At 46.5% G+C, this 21,109-nt stretch overlaps 1 protein-coding gene across 1 annotated transcript in view; it reads right to left on the bottom strand.

The window, feature by feature from the left end:
• Window positions 1-1,270: 1,270 nt before the first annotated feature.
• TTC9 (tetratricopeptide repeat domain 9) overlaps window positions 1,271-21,109 on the bottom strand; it is a 34,833-nt gene continuing 14,994 nt past the window's right edge. The window contains exon 2 of the mRNA XM_048485734.1: window positions 1,271-1,635. Coding sequence (XP_048341691.1) covers window positions 1,424-1,635 — 212 coding nt within the window. The 3' untranslated portion in view covers window positions 1,271-1,423. The remainder of the gene's footprint in view (window positions 1,636-21,109) is intronic.

Raw genomic sequence — 21,109 nt, 5'->3', positions numbered from 1 at the left:
GCTAACTCCTGCACTGCTAGCAATCATGTTAGTGATGTAAAACCATTTAGCAAAGACCACTGCATGCACAGGCCCAGGTACCAGATCTGGCTGGGGGTGGAGATGTGTAAAGGAATTAAATCCATATGTCCTTTGGAGTTTTCTTCCCTTTTCTTAAAGCAGGGGTGTCCAACTCTGGCACTTCAGATGTTCATGGACTACAGTTCCCATAAGCCTCTGCAGGCATGGCCAATTGTAGTCCATGAACATCTGAAGTGCCAGAGTTTGACACCCCTGCCTTAAAGCATACTGATAGAAGAATGTTATTAATAAATTCTTCCCCCCCCCCACACACAGAAGCAATCCTTTAAACTCAATAACAATAGGAACTACTGTCTTTCTGAGTGGCACACGTGCATCATTTGTAGCTCACCTGCGGGATAATGACAGGATTACAAGTGTAGGAGTAACTGAAAAGACCCAATTGAAATTACATTGTCAATTACCTCTCTACATTATGTATTTTTAGACACACCAGCTCCAAAATCTGCATCCTCCTCAACATGTATTGTGATTTCATTGGCCAAGAGTGGTTCCTAGCAAGTGAACACCAGTGGACAGCAAAATTGCAGTAGGGAGCTATGGACTGCTGACTCTCAGCTTCCTCCATTGGCTCCCTTTCGGTATCTTCCTCCAGAAATTATGTTTCTAAAATGTCCATTTTGCTGGAATGAGGGAGTTATCATGGGTGTTTGTGTAGGTGTACATGGTTTTATATATATCCACACACACACACACACACACACACTTTCTAAGCTTCATTAATGTTTTTTATGAGCTTAAGGTAACTTATTTTACCTGACATGCCTGTCTCAAGAGCTGTTAACATCAGGCATGCAACTGATGAGAAATAAATCTCTGCCTCGTAGGTCAGTATGTGAAACATGTGTTTCAGAAGGGCAGGCAGGAATCTACTCTGCTGGTGGCTCTATTTGTAAATCTTCCCATTCAGCTCTTGAAATGTGAGATCACTTACTCCTTATGCTACATTTTGGAGACCTAAAACTGGTCTTGGAGACCTAAACCCCATTTTGAGTTTCCCAGTTCTCCAATAACAGTTAGGCACACATTTGCATTGTAGCCACATCTCAAAAAGGGAAAGTGTGTGATGCAATCTTTATCTACTAAGTCCACTGAAATCAATAGAAGGGTGTATCTTTGCTTATGATTGCACTGAAAGTGAAACCATATGTATGCATGGGAGAGAACATGATTTGGGAATGCCATTTTAGGTGGCAGTTCTATGTTGGGTGTAATGTCAAGTTCTGCATTTTATATGAACTCTGAGGAGTAAAGAGATAAAAAAGAAATATAGGAAGACAAGGAGAGGGGAGTCTATCCTGCATGAAATATTTTTTTTTAAGGAGAGTTACGAAATACCATCTCAGAATGGCGTTTTCCTACTACCAGTACCTGCTGGTTGTCGAGACCTTGCTTCTTTCAAGTAGTAAAGTGCTTTGTTGTAGTCTCCGAGGTGGTAGAATGCTACACCTGACCGATAGAGTGCCTTGAAGTTCTCTCCTTCTTTCTTCAGTACTTTCAGACAGTATTCCTTGACTCGCTCATAATTCACCAGCTCAGCTTGCAATAGACAGGCTGTAAGAGAAACAAGAAAGGAACTGTTTAGAGAACTGCTCCCCTCCCCCATGTTCACTACTGGAATGAGAAAGATGCAGAACCAGGTGAGGTGATGACTCAGAAAATGGCAGTCATCTAGCATGAGTGTCAAATCCCGCTTTTCATTCCCTACTCTCAGTAGAAACAGGCCATATTTAGATATTTCTGTAAAGATAAATCGGTAGGCATTTGTTTGTTTTGCAGGTGGGACAGGAATTTGTACATTTTTCTTTGTGGACTGGGAAACGAAATTCCAAAAACAGACAGATGGTTTTGACCCAACAAAGGAAATCAAATGTAAGCAGAATGCTAAACTGACAGGCAGCTTCAAAGCACATCAAAAGAGCAGGATTACTTTTTAAATTTAACGTCCCTTTTAATAATAAGAGATTGCTGAATATAAAAGACATGCATTATGTCTGACTTGCACTGATTTCTCTTTTGATGGCATCCTTTTAATTCTGCCTGTTCCCAGAACACCTGCATGCTAGGATTCCTTGCCTGAAGCCATCCACGATCCCACCTGCTTCCTCCTGTTGCAGGGCAAAAGAATCCGCTGAAGCCAACAGCCACACTCACCTGTCTGCATTGATGCTGACTGCACGGCAAATGTGTGGAGTGTTGATGTGTGGCGCTTGTGCTCTCCGTGCACCCCAACTGTCAATTCCTTTAATACTAATATGCTACCTTTTAGAGCAGGGATGCCAAACACATTTGTTATGAGGGCAGGATATGACATAAATATGACTTGGTTGGGCCAACCCCTGATGATAGCAAGAAAATGAAAAATATAGAAATTGTTACAGGCCATGTTAAGAGTTCGTGTGTGTGTGTGTGTGTGTGTGTGTGTGTGTGTTAGAAGGCTGTTTGCCAAATAAGATGAAACTGCCTGTTGAGAATATAAGGAACTTAAATATTCCTGCAGGAGGAGGAAGATATGGATAAAAGAACCAGTGGAGAAGTTGTTGCTATGCCACGTGCTAACTGAACTGTATAAAAGGAATTGTAACCTGCGACACAGTGTGCCTGTTCTTTTGAAGCTTCATGCTAACGGAGTGCCTTTTTGCAGCTGCAAAAATAAACTGTTTTTCTTTCCACTCTTGGTATTGGTTATTTGGTTCACTGATACCAGGCAAGATCCTGGAATCCTAAATGAAGGTAACACTGTGGGATTGGGGGGGGGGGGGGCACTGCCTTGGCTGGCCCCAGAATGGCACTGGGGAGACTGGCAAGCCTGCGGTGGGGTGGCTGCTTATCAGGCCTACAAGCCAACTGAGGCAACCGTCCCACTCACTCCCCATCTGAACTGGCAACCCTGGCAGACTCTTTAGGCCAGATCATGAGCAAGGGGGGTGGGGGTGGCCCCAGCTGGCTTGTGAGCTTGATAAGCCCCCTGAAGGAGCTGAATCAAACCCCCGCCCCCCGGGCAGCAAATATGACACTGCTGTTTAAGAGGGTAAGCTTTCCATATGTTCCCTTACAAATATTTGCAAATAACATAAAAGTTATCCAGTCATGATTATTATCCCTGTCTTACAAATACATAGATTAGGGAGAGAGATAGCAAGTTGCCTGAAGATGCTGGGAAAGTTCATTGGAGAGACAAAAATATGAATCAGGCTAAAGGACATGAGAGAATAACAGTGCCATCCAAAACATGATTATATCCTTCTTGGCCAATTGACTTTAGTGGACAGACAGTACCATCCTAAGCAGATTTATATTCTTCCATCAGTCCTGGGTCTTGTGATGTGCAGCCACAAGGGCCAACTTATGCAGCTGGATAAGGGCTATGTGAGGGGTTGGTCTTCCTTCACTCCACAGTTTCCCCAATATAAGTCTCCCAATCGGCTGTTTTTCTTTAGGGCAAAAGTATGGGTACTTTTATGAAACCTGCATCTCCCCTTCCCTCTATGAGCTGATAGTGTCTGTCTTTAGGAGAGGTTGGACAGGATGATTTAAATCAGTGATGTGGCACATGGGGAACCGGACAATTCCCAACACTCTGCACTGCCTCCCCAATTAAATGAGCAACCCAGTCTCATTATACTGAAGTATTAACTGCAGGAGATCCAATTTCAGATCCAATTTTGTATCACATCTAACCTGCCCTTTAGCCACAGTTCAACATTAGCTTTTTAACCAATACTAAAATAGAAGCAAAGCTGGTTTTGTACCCAGACTGGTTACTTCACGCAGAAAGGCTATTTTCAGATTTTTATGGACATGAGGCAAGAAATTTTGCTTTTCTACTTCCTCTTAATTTTTTTTAAAAAAAGATCTTGGGGAGAACTGTACTGTCCTACCAAGCTGAAACCAAAGAATTGCACAAAGTATTTAGTTCAGAACCACTGAACAAATAATATGCATACAGACAGAACATGACAAAGCTCCATTCTCTTTGAAAAACATGAGATCCTCTCAATCAACGGGCAGTGGGTTTCTGATTCTCCTCTTCAGACCTCACTGCATCCCAGGACTACAAGGTAGTTTCCCAGACTGGGGGTCAGAAAGTAAATCTCAGTTTATCAGGGAAACCGAGAAGAGCCAGCTTCCGATTGCTACCCCCAGGGAGCTTCACTGTCTCTCGGCCTTGCAGGGATGGGCCGGTTTCCCTGAGGACGGGATCTTAGCTCATTTCCTTGGTCATTTCCCACACTGGGAGACAGAACAAGTCAAGTTTTACTCTGAAGCTACTTGAGTTGTTAAAAAATGTGTTTTACCTTTCTTGGTGCAGTTTCAGAATCTGCTTCTAGATTAAGAATAATTCAGGTATCAGGCTAAACCAATTGATCCCACTGCAGGCCTGGAAACAGTACAAGCTATTCATGAGAAAATTCCCACTCCTCAAGACAATAGAAAAGGTTCAGTGGAGGGACATAGTCCAAAATAAAGACTGGCAAGCAACTGTTCAGGAAATTCTGTGTGGTTTTGAAAGGTCTTTTGCAAGGACTTCTTCAGCACTTCTAGTTTAGAAAGTGGGAAGTTGTTGTCAAGACTAGTCAAACTGCAGAGAAATGGGCTAGCTAGACAAAGAAATGACTATGAAATGGGGGAGGGGAATTAAACCTATAGAGGTATATGGTGTCTTCAGAAAATCATCGTGGATTTCAAAAGCAACCAACTTGTAGCCATTAGAAGACTTTCAAGCATTCTATAAAAAAATCCTCCATTCAGTATCATTGTCTCTAGTTTATCCAATGTTGATTTTGTTTTTCTGATCCAATGGATCCTGAAATGAATGTGCCAAGATTGTTCTCTCTCTTCCTGTCGCTTGCTCTTTCCCCCCCTGAAGCATGATTTTTATGCTGGAGCCCTTGACAGCTCTTCAGACTGCTGTTCTATATTTGCATGTCTTTAACAGGAATGGTTGTGGCAGCAGCTGTTCTTGAATTGTCCAAATGGTTTCCCCAGTATTGTTCAGAGTTCCTTTCTTTAAGATGTTTTCAAAATAGTGTTTAAGAGTAACGTAGTAAGAAACTGTATATGTATTTGTGGAGGTGGGAAAATACTTTTTCACAGGGGCTCAGCCCCCTTTTGCCCAGAACACTGTAGATTCCTATCTCTTTTGTCTTTGGTTGTTTTTCCAGTTCATGTACTGCCCTGGCACATTGGAAGGATTTCTGATGGGAATATGGCATCCATCCATGGCTCCCACACATTGGGGGAAGCCCATCTGAGCAAATCCCACCATGACCTGTTGAGAGGCAAAAGAAAGCATCACTCCACAGACCAAAAAGTGCCATGGGGGGAGGGGGAGTCGACACGGAGCTCTGAGGCGGGGCAGCCATGAATTCATACATACTGACACCAAGAACATAAAGTGAGAAGTGGCTTGATACACGCAGCCTCTGCACAAAGGGGCCACCCCAGCTGGACACAACAATCCATGTATGTGTTCCACATTATCCGTGAAATGGACCACCCTCCTGAAGAGCACAACCCTCATGGTCAGGCAGAATTCATTCACGGCTTTTGCAATAGTTGCCAGTCCGACACCAAACTGCTGTTCTACCTCACAGAAACTGTTTGGGCTTGGCAGATACCAGATAGCCATGCCGACTATCATCTCCACCGGGAATACAGCCCGCATGTTCGTGTCCTGACACTGCAGATGGAGTCTAAGGCTGTCCACAATCCTCATGAAGGTCTTCCTGGTCATGCCGAAGTTTCTCAGCCATTCCTCATCGTCCCAACAAGCCATGACACAGTTGTGCCACCAGTCCCTGCTCCTGTGTCAATAGATCCAGTAATGAGGGTGCTGGGGGGCGGTCACTGGGGTAAACCATGCCCACCTGCAACATTTCCTCAGCACAGCAAACTGAAGAGATTCCTGGGCCATCTCTTCTTGGTAGTGGGCACACGCAGCATGAGTTTGAGGAGGTCTGGATCCATGTTCAATAGGTTCAACAGAGAATCTTCCAGCTCACAAGATGTGCTCCTACCCGAAAACCGCAGAGCAGGTGTAAAGGCGGGCTCCAACAATTCAAATTAAAAGGCAAGCCAGAGACGTTCATTCAAGCTGCTGCCCAAAAACAACAGCCAATCAGAACACAGGACACCAGTGATGTTTGCGCATGTGTGGATATGCTTGCGGTATAAATACGGAAACATGCGAAACAAACTGGAGTATTTCCTCCCAGCCTTCACTCGATTCTTTCACAGAAATGGGCAGCCATGTGAAGGGAGAAACTGGGGCCGTTTCTGCATGGGCATTTAATGGCGGCCTGGAGACAGCAAAAACGCCGTCTCCAGGCTGCCATTCGCACAGGGGGCGCAGCTGCATCGCAGCCGAGCCGCCCTCGCGCCGCCTGACAGCCGCGAAGCCGGCGTTTCCCCAGAGCGCTCAGAAGCGCTCTTGTTGGGGAAACGCCGCCTCGAGGTCAGCTTTCGCCGAGTTTTAACGGCAGCGGCTTCGAAGACGCCTCCCCCACCCGGCATCTGTTTTATCCTCGGGCTCTCCGGCGTGTCGCCGAGGCCTGGGGACACGCCCCCCTGCCCTGTGCCGCTGGAGCAGGCGCGCAGGGCCAGGGGGGCGTGTCCCCAGGCCTCGGCGACGCGCCAGAGGCCCGGGGGCATGCCGAGTTGGACGGGTGCCGCCGCTCTGCGGCGCCGGCTGCCCAGTTCTTTCCAGTACCGTCCATGCGGACGGTCCCAGTGTCGTCGGGTCGGCGTCGGAAACGGCGGCATCCAGATTGTAAAATACTGTAAAACATTAACAGACCCAGATTGTAAAATACTGATTATAACTCGGTATAATTGTGCCATGCAGAAACAGCCTTTGGCTTGGGTAAAGCTTGAGTCTTTACATCTGAAAATATTTAAATCTTGGCTTGTTGATACAGGCTTATAATTTTCACCTTCTGTATTCACTTCCTACATACACCTATGGTGTGAGAGTTGGGTTGACATCTTTACCTGGAGAACTGCTGAGTTTAAGAAGTTAAATAGAACTGGGCTAAATACCTCTGTGAAATGACTTGAGTTTCAGGCTGATTTCACATGCCCATGGGGCTACACAACATGATCCTCATACTCCAGCCTACAGCCCTTTATTTCATTGCTTACCCAAGTGTTCAATAGAAAATATCCTTCACATTCAGTGCCTATTCAAATTATTAAGAACAGAAGGCGCTCCAGAGGATCTAAGAAGTTTTTCATCTGCACGAGCTTGCAATCAAATAGGACTTTTCTACACTCTGTCAACAGCAACATGCTACTTATAGCCTCCCTGATCATCTGTAGCATTAATCAAATCCAGTTTGGCAGTTTTATTGCGATGAATGGGGAAATTAAAAAATCAATGCATTTTCCAATTAGCAGATGATTTTATGTAATTTTTGTATCTGTTTATTAACATTATGTTAGATAAACCCTTCAATGTGAATATGATGTGGCATTTAATACAGTAGGATGGCATGGGCATAGGGATTCAGACTTTATAGCAAAAATCAATTAATACTATAGCAGCAGTATAAATCCTTTAAGATTCTGGCACATTGGGATAAATCTTTTGTTCCAGTCTCCCTTCTCCACTGTTACATTATCTGCTCTCAGGCCAGCTCTGCCAGTCACTTGTTTCTAATCCCCAACAGCAAGAAGATGCTGAATGAATATTTGCATGACCTTTTCAGCCATGGCTCTCTTTCAATGTGCGCTAATTTCCAGTTGTTTTTCCACAGACCGAACCTATTATGTGCCTCCTTGCTGATACTGCATACTAAACCAAGTGCTTACCTCAAGCTCAGCTTTTCAGGCATTTGCCAAAGAGTGCCAGAAACTCATCCCTGGTGAGTTCATCTTGTATTGTTGATCTGCCCAAATTGGCCCAATGTCTATTTGACACCATTAAGCTGGTTGACTGCACTTACTGTTCAGTCTTCACCTGTATTCCCAAAGAACTTGCTGCTCTCACTTTTGATCTCCATCTTTAGTTTTCAAATCATGCATCAGATTGTATTGGAGGGGGAGTCCTCTTCTCTTGTTGTTTTGTAATGACCTATCTTTGGCATACCTTACCAAATGAAACAAACAGAAATGTGAAAGAGATTCTAGGATGATTTTTCATATGATCCGATTAAAATGGTTTAATAATATTGCCAGAAAAAGCAAGCTTCACTGCCAAATTAGGAATGCCTTTTCCCTGAAAATTAAACATGCTTAGTACTTTCTCAATCTCTCTCTCTTTCTCTTTGCCAGTTGGTTTATTAGATAATTTACTTGATTTTTCAATTCAGCTTAGAATTCTAAACAAAAAAGAGAAGAAGAGTTTGGATTTATGCTCCACTTTTCTCAAGGAGTCTCAAACCAGCTTACAAACTCCCTCCCTTCCTCTCCTCACAACAGACACCTTGTGAGATATGTGGGTCTGAGAGAGTTCCGAGAGAACTGTGAGTATTCCAAGGTCACCCAGCAGATGGGTTGGAGTTGGGAAATAAATCTAGTTCACTAGATTAGAGTCTGCTGCACGTGTGGAGAAGCGAGCAATAAAACCCAGCTCTCCAAATTAGAGTCCACCGCTGTTAACCACTACACTTCGCTGACTCTCACATCAAATGAAGAGAAATGCGTTGTTTCTGCCATTTGATCTAAAATGTTCTTTTTTTCACAGTCTTACACGATTCTTCAAATGAAACACAGAAACATTTAGAGATACAAGAATAATTTATTGGGGTAGAAGAGTATAGATGGACAGGAAAACAGAAGTAGAGGCATCATCTGAGAAGACAACAATGGGTCAGAGTTCATCTTCACAGGCAAGATGCACAGCTCTTCATATTTGATACCCTGTTTCCCCAAATATAAGACATCCCCGGAAAATAAGACGTAGTAGAGGTTTTGCTGAAGTGCTAAATATAAGGCATCCCCCGAAAGTAAGACGTAGCAAAGTTTTTGTTTGGAAGCATGCCGGACGAACAGAACACAGAAAAATAAGACATCCCCTGAGGGGCCACAAGATAAGGATAGCGCATCTTTGGGAGTATGTACCATGGACGCTGTCTTGGTTTCGTTCACGGTATGTACAGAGTTACTTCCTCATAGTTTCAGCTTGCTGCTTTTAAAACCAAGTTTTATTTTTATTGGGATATTAGGCACATTGTTTAAAAGCTATAAAACATAAATAATAGTAAATCAGCATTCAAATCAGTGGTAGATAAGCATTTCTGAAAGATAGCCAAGCCAATGTCAAAGCCTGATGAATATGCCTCCATGTCTGTCCCTCTCTTTTTGTAGCCTCATTCAATCCTTTCCTGTATTTGTATTTGTTCACTTTTTAATTTTGTTGATCTAGCAAGTTAAATGCCCAGGAGGTTATTCTTTTCGCTTTGCCTCCTTTTTTAATTATCGCAGTTATCTCAGACCTAGCTTTTATCTTTCAAAATCAATATGTTTTGTCAAGCCTGCTGAATTTGGGATTCTGAAGTTCTTGCATTCCTGAGCTGCCTTTTCCTTTTTGCAATTTTTTTCACCTACGGGGAATGTTTCTTCATCCAGCTATACCTCAATTTTTCCTTCCCTATTGGTCTTTCCCAGCAAAAGAGTTTGTGCCCCTTCTTCTTCTCATTACAAATTCCCAGACAGAACTGAAATTCATGGACCTTCATTCTGATTCCAACATATACACTGATCCAGTCTGTTATTATTATCTTGCAAAGCAAGTCCCACCTACCCCCCAAATACATCCTCAAGGTCTACTTCATTAAATGAAATAGGTTCTTGCTTTGAAAAGTTCAGTGATTCAGGAGTGAACCCCACAGAAGGACTGAGAGCTTGTTATCAACATCATACAAGGTATGACAGGACAAATTCCAGTTGCTCTAAAGTCCCACATAGGTAGGGATGCTTGAACACCATGGTGATCCAGCTCATGTTTGGCTTTACGTTTGAAAACGGTGCTTGGGCACCAGCCTTTGTAAAGTTCCCATCCCTGTTCAGCATGTCTCTTCCTTCACAACCTGAGAGTGAGTATGGCTGTTCATTCCCAATGGCTGTAGATATAGGGTACCCTATTTTGTCCATCACTGTTACTGTACTAACTTCTCCCACCATTTCCCACCAAACAGCCAGTGAAACTGAAAAAAGAATCCCAATTTTAGGTGTGTGTGTGTGTGTGCACGCGCGCGCACACACACACACTCTCATAGCTGGCTGGCTTTGGAAATGCTGTGAAGCACCCTGAGGATATTGTTGAAATAATCTCATTTGGGCATAGCCATAAATCATTTGGGTAACACTTTCACTTCTTAAAAATACTTTGAAATAGTGCTTCAGTTTTGAAAATGGTTTAAAAAGAAATGTAATCCTTGCTGTATTCACAACAAGAAAGCTGTGAAGGGAGGTAGTTAAATATACGCCCTAGAAAACCAAGCCTCTCCATACTGCAATCTGACTGCAGTGGACAATCACAGAGTTCTGTTACTCAGTATCTAGTTTTTAAAAAGCCATCATTTCTCTTAATGGTCCAGGCAGCCAACAATATATTTTCAAAGAGTTCTATTTAGTGAACCAATACAAATGAGACAAGTCTTTTCTCCTGTGCCATTTTCTTGTCCTGAAATGGACCTATGGACCTGCTGTTGGGACAAAAGTATTTGGGGATTATTTGTCTATACTATAACAAGCCCCTTCCTGCATTTATGGTAACCAATGAGGGCACTGAATTCAGATTCTCTTTAGCTGGTAGGTTGTAAAATTATCATATTTTCCCCCGCAAAGAATGTGCACAGCCCTTCTCATAGGACTGGCTTTCAATCTTTTGGGGAAAAAATAATTTAAAACAAATGGGCCATTTTTAATTGGTGCCAACAAAAGAAGACTAAAGAAGACTAAACTTCAATATTATATAACTTCCCATGTTGTTCAGAGTGCTGAGATGTTAAGATGGTCACTGACAGCTAGGACACACCAAGTTAAGATGGTCACTGACAGCTAGGACTCACCAGTTAGGAGGGCACCCAACAAGAGGGTAAATGGGAGTGACAAAAATTCCTCCCTCGAGACTAAAACTCTCCCCTCAAGCTGGCTCTACCTGCACTGAGGCTTCTTGCAGCAGATTTATAATCGCTTAGAAGTAGGTGCTTGGCAGGAACATTCTGGTGTGTTCTTTGTTTGTTTGACTCCAGGGACCAGCACTGATTTTGTCTTGGGAATAGCATTACAGTAGCTGTAATGAATGCTGCTTTCCAAACACACAAATGGATAAACAGATTTTCACAGAGCCACTGAAAGACAACAGTGCTCCTTTTTCTGAAGGACACTTCAAGTAGAAAGGCTGTTTGAAACTTTCCAGCATATGGGGTTGAGGAAGAGAGACACATTATTGTCAGCAGTTGGTTTGTACTCCATATTGCCATGGACTCCATGGCTATCATATTTTTGACAAGCTGTAGTGATGTTGTATTGTCGAAGGTTTTCACGGCCGGAATCACTGGGGTGCTGTGTGGTTTCCTCTGAAGATGCCAGCCACAGATGGAGGCGAAACGTCAGGAGAGAATGCTGCTAGAACATGGCCATACAGCCCAGAAACCACACAGCACCCTTGTTGTAAGGAATTCCATAGAAGCAGAAATAAAAGGCTTTTTGGTGTAAAAGACCGTTTATTCAGACATCCTAGAAAGCTCACGTACACGACGTGGCAGGAATAAAGTCTCCCGCCAGAAGCACAGGTTATAACTCTGTCCATCCCATCCCCCCTCCCGGATTCCCATGGGAACGGAGTTCTCATCTCTCTCGCAGAGATAAGGTCTCCGCCAGAGTCTCCGCCGCAGATGCTGGCCCATCGCCCGGGTTATGGAATTCAGTCAAGGCCAGGCAGCTGTCCTGAACATCAACACCATTGAATCCTTTACACTCTGCCTCCCTTAAGAAAGACTTCTCCCCCCCAGGTTTGTGCGGAAAGGTGTGATGGAAAGCAGAAATGAGGGCAGGGGCGTCAATATTTTCGGAATAGACCCATTGATTATACCCGGAGGAATATCCCACCCAAGAGACTAAATAACATTGCAAGCCGCTATGATTAAAACGAGAGTCCAGGATGGCGCCAATTTCGTGAATGCTTAAGGCCATCAATTATAGTCAAGGGGTCTCTCCGGCTGGTCGTAAGCAGGTATCTGAAACGGGAGCCTCCCTTGAGCAAAACCGGGAAAATGGAAGACAGGATGGATATTACTTTGAGAATTAGGCAAGTCCAACCGGGCAGTGACATCATTAATCACTTTAGTAATCTTTTGGCGTCCGCCTGGAATCTCGTGCTCCCAGTTTAAAAATTTTGCGTAATGCCTCTGAGATTTTTGGCAGACAAATACACCCAGGCGCCCACACGCAAAGGGAACTGCATGCGGTGCTTATCCCGCCTGAAGTTTTTGGGAGTCTTTAGCCTGCGTTGTAAGGCGGTCTGGACCGCTTTTCCACCCCTCGGCCAGAGATGAAATCCACTGCTGGAACTCCCGACTCAACGCTTCCGCAGGAAGCTGCAAACGGAGGGAATGATCGCACCAGGACACAATTCTCGAAGCTGGTTTTTTTTGTACTGCTATGAACCGCATTATTATAGGCGATATTCTGCAAACGGAATTAACTCCGGGCACTCAATTGTCTTGGTGATAGTTGGTGTAACAACGTGAAATACTGCTCCAGGGTTCTGTTCGCTCTCTCCCACTCACCGCCACTTTGAACGTGCGGTAGGGGGCGGCACTGCTGCCTGGGCGGCCCCTAACAAGCCCAGGAAAGCTTTCCAGAACTTTGAAATGAATTAGCCCAGGTCGGAGAACGTACCTTTTAACGGGGGCCGAGCGTGTACTACAAATATGCCGAAACAAAACAGATCGCCACAACTTAGGAGCCGAGGGGATTTCAGCTACATGGGATGAAAATGGGCTTGTTCAGGAAATAAGTCCACCACTCACCCATTGTGGCTGATCGCGGTTTTCTGCCTCGACTTTCTGGCAAACTGCGAATAAAAAAAAATCCATGGAGATGAGTTCCCAGGGGCGGGTGGCCACCGGGAGAGTTTGCAACAGACCATGGGGTTTTCCCCCGAACGGATTTGGCTTCCGCGACAAACAGAGCAACCTTTGATATATGTCTCACGTTCCATGCGCATCGCGGCCACCAAAATTGACGGCGCACAAAATGCAGAGTTTTAATGAAGCTAAAAATGTCCAGCCGAAGGGCATCATGATGGTGCCTCGAGAACCTGCTTACGGAGGGGGGGGGGAAGGCACGCATTTCAACAATCCCCGCTACCGCCAAAACACCATTCTCCAGGCGACTCAATTGGGAGTCACCTTCCTCCGCTGGTGGCTCGCTAAGAGTCTACCTCGAAGTTCCTGCAGGTGCGCGAGACCAGGCTGGGAATGGGTGGAGAAGGAGGAGTGGACGCCTTGAGGATTGAGTGACAGCCAGCCCCAAATTTGAGGGGGAGAGAACAGTGCGCTGGATATCCCAGTAAGGCAGCTCCACCCCCCTCCCCGGGCAGGCGCGAGAGCGCATCAGCTAGTTTATTGGTTTTTCCGGGGAAAAAATGGAGAAGTGGTTAAGAGAAACGCAGAAAAGAAATCGGCCCAACGGAGCTGCTTTGCATACATCTTGAGGGGGGTGGAAAGGGCGGCTGCTCTTGGGTGATCCGACTAAAATTCCTGGAAAGGGGTGTTTAGCTATCTTCCAGCCAGTGGCTGGCGAAAAGTGCTACTTTGATGCTTCCAGCCTCTTTATCCTCTAAGCAGTCCAGCGAGCTCAGTTAATCGGGAGAAATTCTTTGATAAATAAGCACAATGAACCAGCTCTATCATCTTTATTTCTTCTGCAACAGGGCTGCCCCAAGTGCTTTGGTCCGGGAGGCATCCAAATTTTGAACCAAAAAAGGAAGATCTGGGTCAGGGTGTTTTAGCAGGGTTCCGGTAGTAAAAGCTGATTTTTACCGTTGAAAGGTTGTCTGACATTCTTTAGACTATGAAAGTGGGGCCCCGGGCTTGGCAGCCTGTGGGTCTTTACCCTTAGTGCGTAAGAGGTCTGTGAGTGGGAGAGTCAGTTCAGCTTAATTGGGGCATAAAGTCAACATAGAAAATTAGCAAACCCTTGAAGGATTGGAGTTCCTTCCGATTGGTAGGGGCAGGCCATTGGAGGACTGCTTCGAATTCCAAGAGAGGATCCATTTTTAGCCCCTCGGAAGAGAGATCCTGCAACCCAAATAGTCGCATAGAAGTTTGGTGGAAACAACATTTAGAAAGCTCTGGCAAAGAGGGAGTTGTTGAGCAAGCTGCTTAATACTTCCTTAACCAGCGCTCTATGCCTTTCCATGGTTTGTAGAATAAATTAAAACATCATCTGGCGCATACCACTACTCCCTTTGTATATAATAAATCATGTAGAACTTCTCATTGATAAGGGCCATAAAAGCTCCAGCCCCACTTAACCCGCTAATGGCATTACATAAGTATTCATACTGTCCAAATTTTGCGTTAAATGCAGCCAAATCGTTCATAGCCTTCCGCAACTCTGACCCTGCAGGTAAGCTTCTCTCAAGTCCAACTTAGTAAAAACGCGTCCCTCGCCCAATGGTGCATCTAAAAGGTCCTTTTGATTAATGGCAAAGGGTATTTATTGGACAGGGAAACCGTGATTGAGTCCTCGGTAACTGCGTGCAGAGCCTTAAAGACCCGCCCTTTTTTTTTAAAACAAATAATACAGGAGCAGCATGTGTGGTAGTTTGGTAGCTCGGTCGTGATGAACCTTCCACGAAAGCAAGGTTCTTGTCTAAGAAGGCACGAAGTTCCTTCTCCTCATTGGGACTCATGCGGTAGATTCTACCCTTGGGCAGCTGGAGCCCCCTGGCTGTAATAATGATTTTGCAGCCAGTGTCTCTATGGGGTGCGTACCGATCGCATTCTTGCTCCTGAAATACCCTGGCTAAATCTTGGCAAGCCGGTGGAATGCCGGGTAGATTCGGGAGCAATTGGAGCGTGCAATCATTGACGAAGCCAGGGGGGTATATATCATTAGGAGGTGAGTTTTTCCCTCAATTCATGTGTTCTTACAGGGAGGGTCAGTGAATTCTAAGATCCGCTCTTTCCAAATGAATTTTGGTTCATGCAAATAAACAACCATGGCATGCCGAGGGACTATGGAGTGTTTAGCCACCGGGCGCCCAGAATAAAACTAATTTTCTCCCAATGGTCAGCGCAAAGGAGGAGGACCGGTTGCGTTTTGAACTGGGCCGGTCCTTCTCGCCCCGAGTGGCTGCCGCCCATTTGGGTGAACGGTATGGGGCTTCAGCCAGGGGGTCTCGGTCTAGTCCAAGTTCCTCCGCCACCCAAATGGGGCCGCATTAAACAATGGGAGCACCCAGAATCTACAAGGGCTGAGGCTATAATACGAAAGTGCTTAGCGGGGTTGGCCAGAATCGCTTGAATCGTAATGGGAGCTCTGCCTTCACTCACCGCATCTGGTTTCAAACCCATATCCATGGGGGCTGGAAGAGAGGCAAACAGCTGCTTCCCCCTCTTCTGGGTCGCCTTCGGTAACCGGGCCTTAGACGAGCCCGCTGGGGGCGGCCCGGATTTGGCGCGGGTGGCTCGCGGCAGATGGGGTGCGCGCCGCCGCCGAGCGGTTGGCTTCTGTTTTTTTCGGCAGTTGGCAGCTAGATGACCTCGGTCTCCTCCGCTGGTAGTAAAGACATTAATAACCCAGACGGCGACGGGCGCTCGGAGGTGGTTTCGGCAGAGGCTGCTGGGCTTGGCTTACGAGTCGCAGCGGTGGTCGAAGCGGCGGGTTTTGGCCGTGCGCATGCCCCCCGCACGCAGCGTAATCCAAACGAGACGCCACTTCTGAGATCCTAATTCGATCCAATCAGCAATAGTGCTGGGATCCAAATAAGGAACACCATTTTCACGCGAAGTTTGCCGTTGCCGACGGCATCCTCGGTGAAGCATTCACGCATTTCATGGCGCTTCAGGCCACTCAGGAGGGAGTCGAAAGCAGCCGCATCAAATTCACGGGCAAATCTCGCAAAAGGAGCGGTTGCCTTGCTGAATAGATTTGATGGTGCGGATGGCTTCCATTTTCAGCAATCTCGATCTTTGGAAGCGGTTCTTTAAGGCTTGGAGGAACGCAGGCACCGTGCGAGTATCCTCCCCTTGCAGATCAAAAAAGAGTCACAAACCAGCCGGGTTGCCGCTTCCATCCAAGACGGAACCGATGTCCCTGCATTTTTTCACAAGCTCAGACCGGTACAAATCGCCATAGTCCTCCGCGTGGGCATCGAGTTGTAGGATGAAGTAGGGGAGTTTGGAAGCGGTCCCATCGAAACAGGCATGTATTGGAGGTCTGTAATATCCTCTCTCCATCGCCCTTATCCGGCTGGGGCGGGCGGGTTATGCGCAGGCTGAGGCAGCGGCGCGAGGAGTGGCCGGAATCGGGTGGAGGTGGGGGCACCAACGCCGGGCGCCGGGCTGGTGTTCTGCAGGTGGGAGCAGGTCTTCGGAAGGTGGCAGATACGCCGAGTAGTGCAGGTCCCAGCAGCGTCGCCCCTCTGGCGCTGGCTGTACCCAGTGACAGCGTAGACTCCAACTTGGGGCATCTTATCCTGCTGCTTCTTCAGCTCCTTTTCCAAGGCGGCTAAGTCTCTTTCCTTATGCGAGGCAAGGCATCCTGGGGCGCATGCAAAGCTGCGTTGTCTCGTTCCAGTGTGGCCAGTTCGCCCTCGCTGAATAGCTGCAGTTAGTTCACTTTGGCGTACGCACGGGTCTTTAACGCTTTCGCGTTGACGCTCTAAGTCCAGCGCTTGGAGCGTTCCAGGACCTTATCATGGACTGATAGATTCTGCATATATTGCCGCTTGCAGCGCCGGGCTTCCGGCACGGTCCAATTCGAAGTTGGATTTCTTTATGCTGCTGTTCCCGGTCTTTTTGCAGGTTTTCACGCTCTTGCTGCAGCTGCTCCCGTTCCTCTTCCCATAGCTGGCGCTCACGGGCCTACGCTTCCTGGGCATCTTTGCAGCCGGCCCACTTCCTCATCCTGTAGCTCTCTTTTGACGTGCGAGGTAGCAGGATCCGGATGGGAAGGCAGGCTTTCTTCGGATTCCTTCTTCATCAGGAATGCAGCACCTCGTGTTCACCGGGCGGCTCCACGGGCCGCTTCAGGTGCAGCTGCTGATCCGGGATCTTAAACTTCCGATCTGAAGTTGGTAACGGATAATTCTCCCTAACTCTCGATATAGTCCCGGTTTCCAACGGGTGGTCTTAGGACGGGCCCCAGTGCTATGCCACGGTGGATTCTTGGGAGCATCACCAAAATACGGTAGTCCAGGAATCGTTCAATGGACTCCCTGTGTTGCCGCGATGAAAGGTGGTCAGGCCCGTCGCCTCCTTGACAGGTTGCATCTGAGGTTTGTAATCCACACGGAAACGGGCAGATATCCTCGATCCACAGGCGCTCGATCCATAGACAGCGCCCCCAAACTAATTTCATGCAAGTCCACATGATCGTTTCCCTCGCCCCTCGGCCCCAACGTGGAGTAAGGGAAGACTCGTGTTGATACGAGGACGGGAAAGAAGCTACCAGCGAGACCCGCTTCTCCCGCCGGGTTCCTCCAAGTCCATAAGGGAAAGCTCGGAGCCCTCTTTGGGGGCTACCGCACCTTCCACAGATTCAGGAATATTCAACCTCTCCATGCCGAGACACCAGAGGTCCGCTGCACTGGGAAGATAGATGAACTAAGATTCCTGCCACAATGTAAGGAATTCCATAGAAGCAGAAATAAAAGGCTTTTTGGTGTAAAAGACCGTTTATTCAGACATCCTAGAAAGCTCACGTACACGACGTGGCAGGAATAAAGTCTCCCGCCAGAAGCACAGGTTATAACTCTGTCCATCCCATCCCCCCTCCCGGATTCCCATGGGAACGGAGTTCTCATCTCTCTCGCAGAGATAAGGTCTCCGCCAGAGTCTCCGCCGCAGATGCTGGCCCATCGCCCGGGTTATGGAATTCAGTCAAGGCCAGGCGGCTGTCCTGAACATCAACACCATTGTTTGTATATGTGTGGCAGCTGTAAAAGTCCTCATTGGTTGGGACAGCTTGGCAACCAGCAGGAGCTTGGGGGCAGGGACATGCCGAGGTGCCAGTGGGGTGTGCACCATGACATCCCTTCCAGGAGAATCTGGAAGTGACATCATGTTGTTTTAAGAATCACCAGACTCTATGATAAAATTAAAGTTTCTAGCAATTTCCAAAAATTTTTAACATCACTTCCAGATTTTTTAAAGATGTGATGTCACACAGGGCAAGACACTGGCATTAAAAAAAAGTTATCTCCTGCCGCTGCCTGTACTGGTGATGGGAAATAAGGACAGGAGGAAACCTGGCAACCCTGGCTGGGATATCCTTCACAGGGGATTTAACTGCTTGGGACTTTAAACAGGAGGCTACTTAATGGATGAAGCTTGTTATCTGACAGATAGAGAATTTGTATTCTCTATCTGTATTCTCTATCTGTCCAATCAATTCAAGGCTACAATGTATTGCAAAGCAAATGTTCATTTCAGTGGGGCTTATTCAGGAGAACTACTTAGTTGATTGTACCCAAAATTTATTTTTGATTTTCTTTGGGGAACTGAGAATGTACATTTAAATTATTTTTAAATGATAGAGAATACTATCATTAATCATATTGAAGATCGAATGATTCTTATCCTTTGACAATTCTTTTAAGTTCATGCAATCAATGATACTTTTGCCAATAAGTACAAATCATATGCTGTATTTAAGAAGAGAAGAAGAGTTGGATTTATATCCCCCCTTTCTCTCCTGCAGGAGACTCAAAGGGGCTTACAATCTCCTTGCCCTTCCCCCCTCACAACAAACACCCTGTGAGGTGGGCGGGGCTGAGAGAGCTCCGAGAAGCTGTGACTAGCCCAAGGTCACCCTTAATAAGGCATTTGTTTTTATCTTCCTTATTCCATTCAGCATTTAATTCTTTTACTGTCCAGTCCTACCTGTGAGTTACATTGACAATGAGACAAAAGAAGCAACTCAAAACTGATCTACTCACAGGTAACTCTCATTTTATACAATGGGTCTTACTATCAGAAATGTGTTTTTAGGACTGCAGCCACAGAATTATTAGTAGACTCATTCCCATTAGCAGTGTGGAGTGCTAGCTTGTGTAATAAATTTATGCCCGTATAACGATATTGCTGGGCTGGCAAGATGATACATCCAGTTTTATCCCTTGTCCCAGTCACAGATTGGTGACACTAATGAAAAATCAGGTAGGGGAAGGCTGTGGCAGGAAGGAGTGGGATTAAATTGGAAGAGTCTGCTCACCTGAAGATTATTCCTGCTTTTTCTGCCATATAAAAAATACTTCCATTGAAATAAATTGAATAACAGAACTGCCTCCTACCCGCTCCCTCTGACATATCAGTGGATTCTGAGTAACTAAGCAGCCAGTCACGACACAGCATGAGCCTCAACATGTGAACAAAGCTAATATGTTAAGACTAGCAGTTAAGCCCATTTTAATTTAAAAATAAAATGGGCTTTATATAGGAGGTGGGGGAATGCTGGGAGGCCCCCTGGTTTTCCTGCCCCCCCATCTTCTCCTGCCTGCCCTCCCCCCGCCACTTCTCTTGGTCCCTCCCCATCAACTTACCTTTCACTTCTGTCACTGTATAAGTCTTTGTCTTGGCCTTTGTGGTGGGGGAGGGTGGGAGGGGAATGGGGAGGGTGCTGCCTGGACTGGAAAGTAGGGTGGCTTGGTGTCCATGCCTTGCCATGCCCAGCTTGGAATTTGGGAGGGTGGGAGAGGGTATGCAGGGGGGAGGGTGAATTGGGGAGGCTTGGGGTGGGGAGAGGGCGGAATGGGGAGGCTTGGGTCAGGGTGGTAAAGAGCAGGTGAGGGAGTGGGAAGGCTTAGGCTGAGGAGCAAGGCAGCGCATGGCTACCCAATGCTGCCCTACTGGCTTGGGTTATAGTTTGGGGCTGGGAGAGGGAGTGGGAAGGTTGGGCCGGGCTGGCAAGGCAGCACAACCTGGCGCTGCCCTATTGATGATGATTGATGATGATGATGATTGTTGTTGTTGTTGTTATTTATTTATTTATTTATTTATTTATTTATTTATTTATTTATTTATTTATTTATAAACCGCCCTCCCCCAATGGGCTCAGGTTGCAGTTTGGATGCTGCGAAAGGATGGGTGAGGGAGTGGGGAGGCTTGGCCCAGCTCGCAGTTTGGGGGGGGGGAGGCAGTTGAAATATGAGGGACTGACTTTCAACCAATGGATGCACAGAACTCACTTCATGAGTCCTATGCACCCGTCAGAGACATAGCAAGGGGGAAATGCACCCGGTGCACTGATGCGTCTTCCGCCCCTGCCACGCTCCCGCCACGCCACTGGAATGCCCTCACCAACCCCCGCACAGGGGCGCACGCCCTGTGCATTGCCCCCACCCCCACCCCCTTGGAGCTATGCCTCTGGCGCCCATTGACTGGAAGTGAGTCATTGATTTTTTCCAACCCTTACTCAATTATGTATTAGAATATGTTGGTTGGTGCTGCATTGTTTGACCCCCAGATCTACAGGCATGAAGGTTATGTAGTGAAGGGGAATTTCAGAGAATAGGCACTTGGAAAGCAACAATAACAAAAACCCACCAAGTTTAATAACAAAATAGGAAAGGCAGACAGATAACAGTTGTGGTTTCCAACTCCTTACAGCTACTCTGCTTATGGGACCTCAAGACCTAATATCCACCTGGTATTCTCAACCCCCCCAACTGCAAATGGGTTGCAAGTTCAAGGTACCCAACTCAGCTCACTAAAGTTGAGGGAACTTGTTGGGGAGCCTATGCCTTAAAGTGTTGATTCCAGGACATATTCCACTGGGCACCTGTACACCCTTGGACACAGAGAGACCACACAGCCTTTCCCAAAGGGTTTTAACGGCAGCTTACGCA

Source organism: Sphaerodactylus townsendi, linkage group LG02 (genome assembly GCF_021028975.2).
Source record: "Sphaerodactylus townsendi isolate TG3544 linkage group LG02, MPM_Stown_v2.3, whole genome shotgun sequence".
Classification (NCBI taxonomy): Eukaryota; Metazoa; Chordata; class Lepidosauria; order Squamata; family Sphaerodactylidae; genus Sphaerodactylus; species Sphaerodactylus townsendi.
Note: the sequence above shows the minus strand (reverse complement) of the source record. Positions and strands in the feature narration are given on the sequence as shown.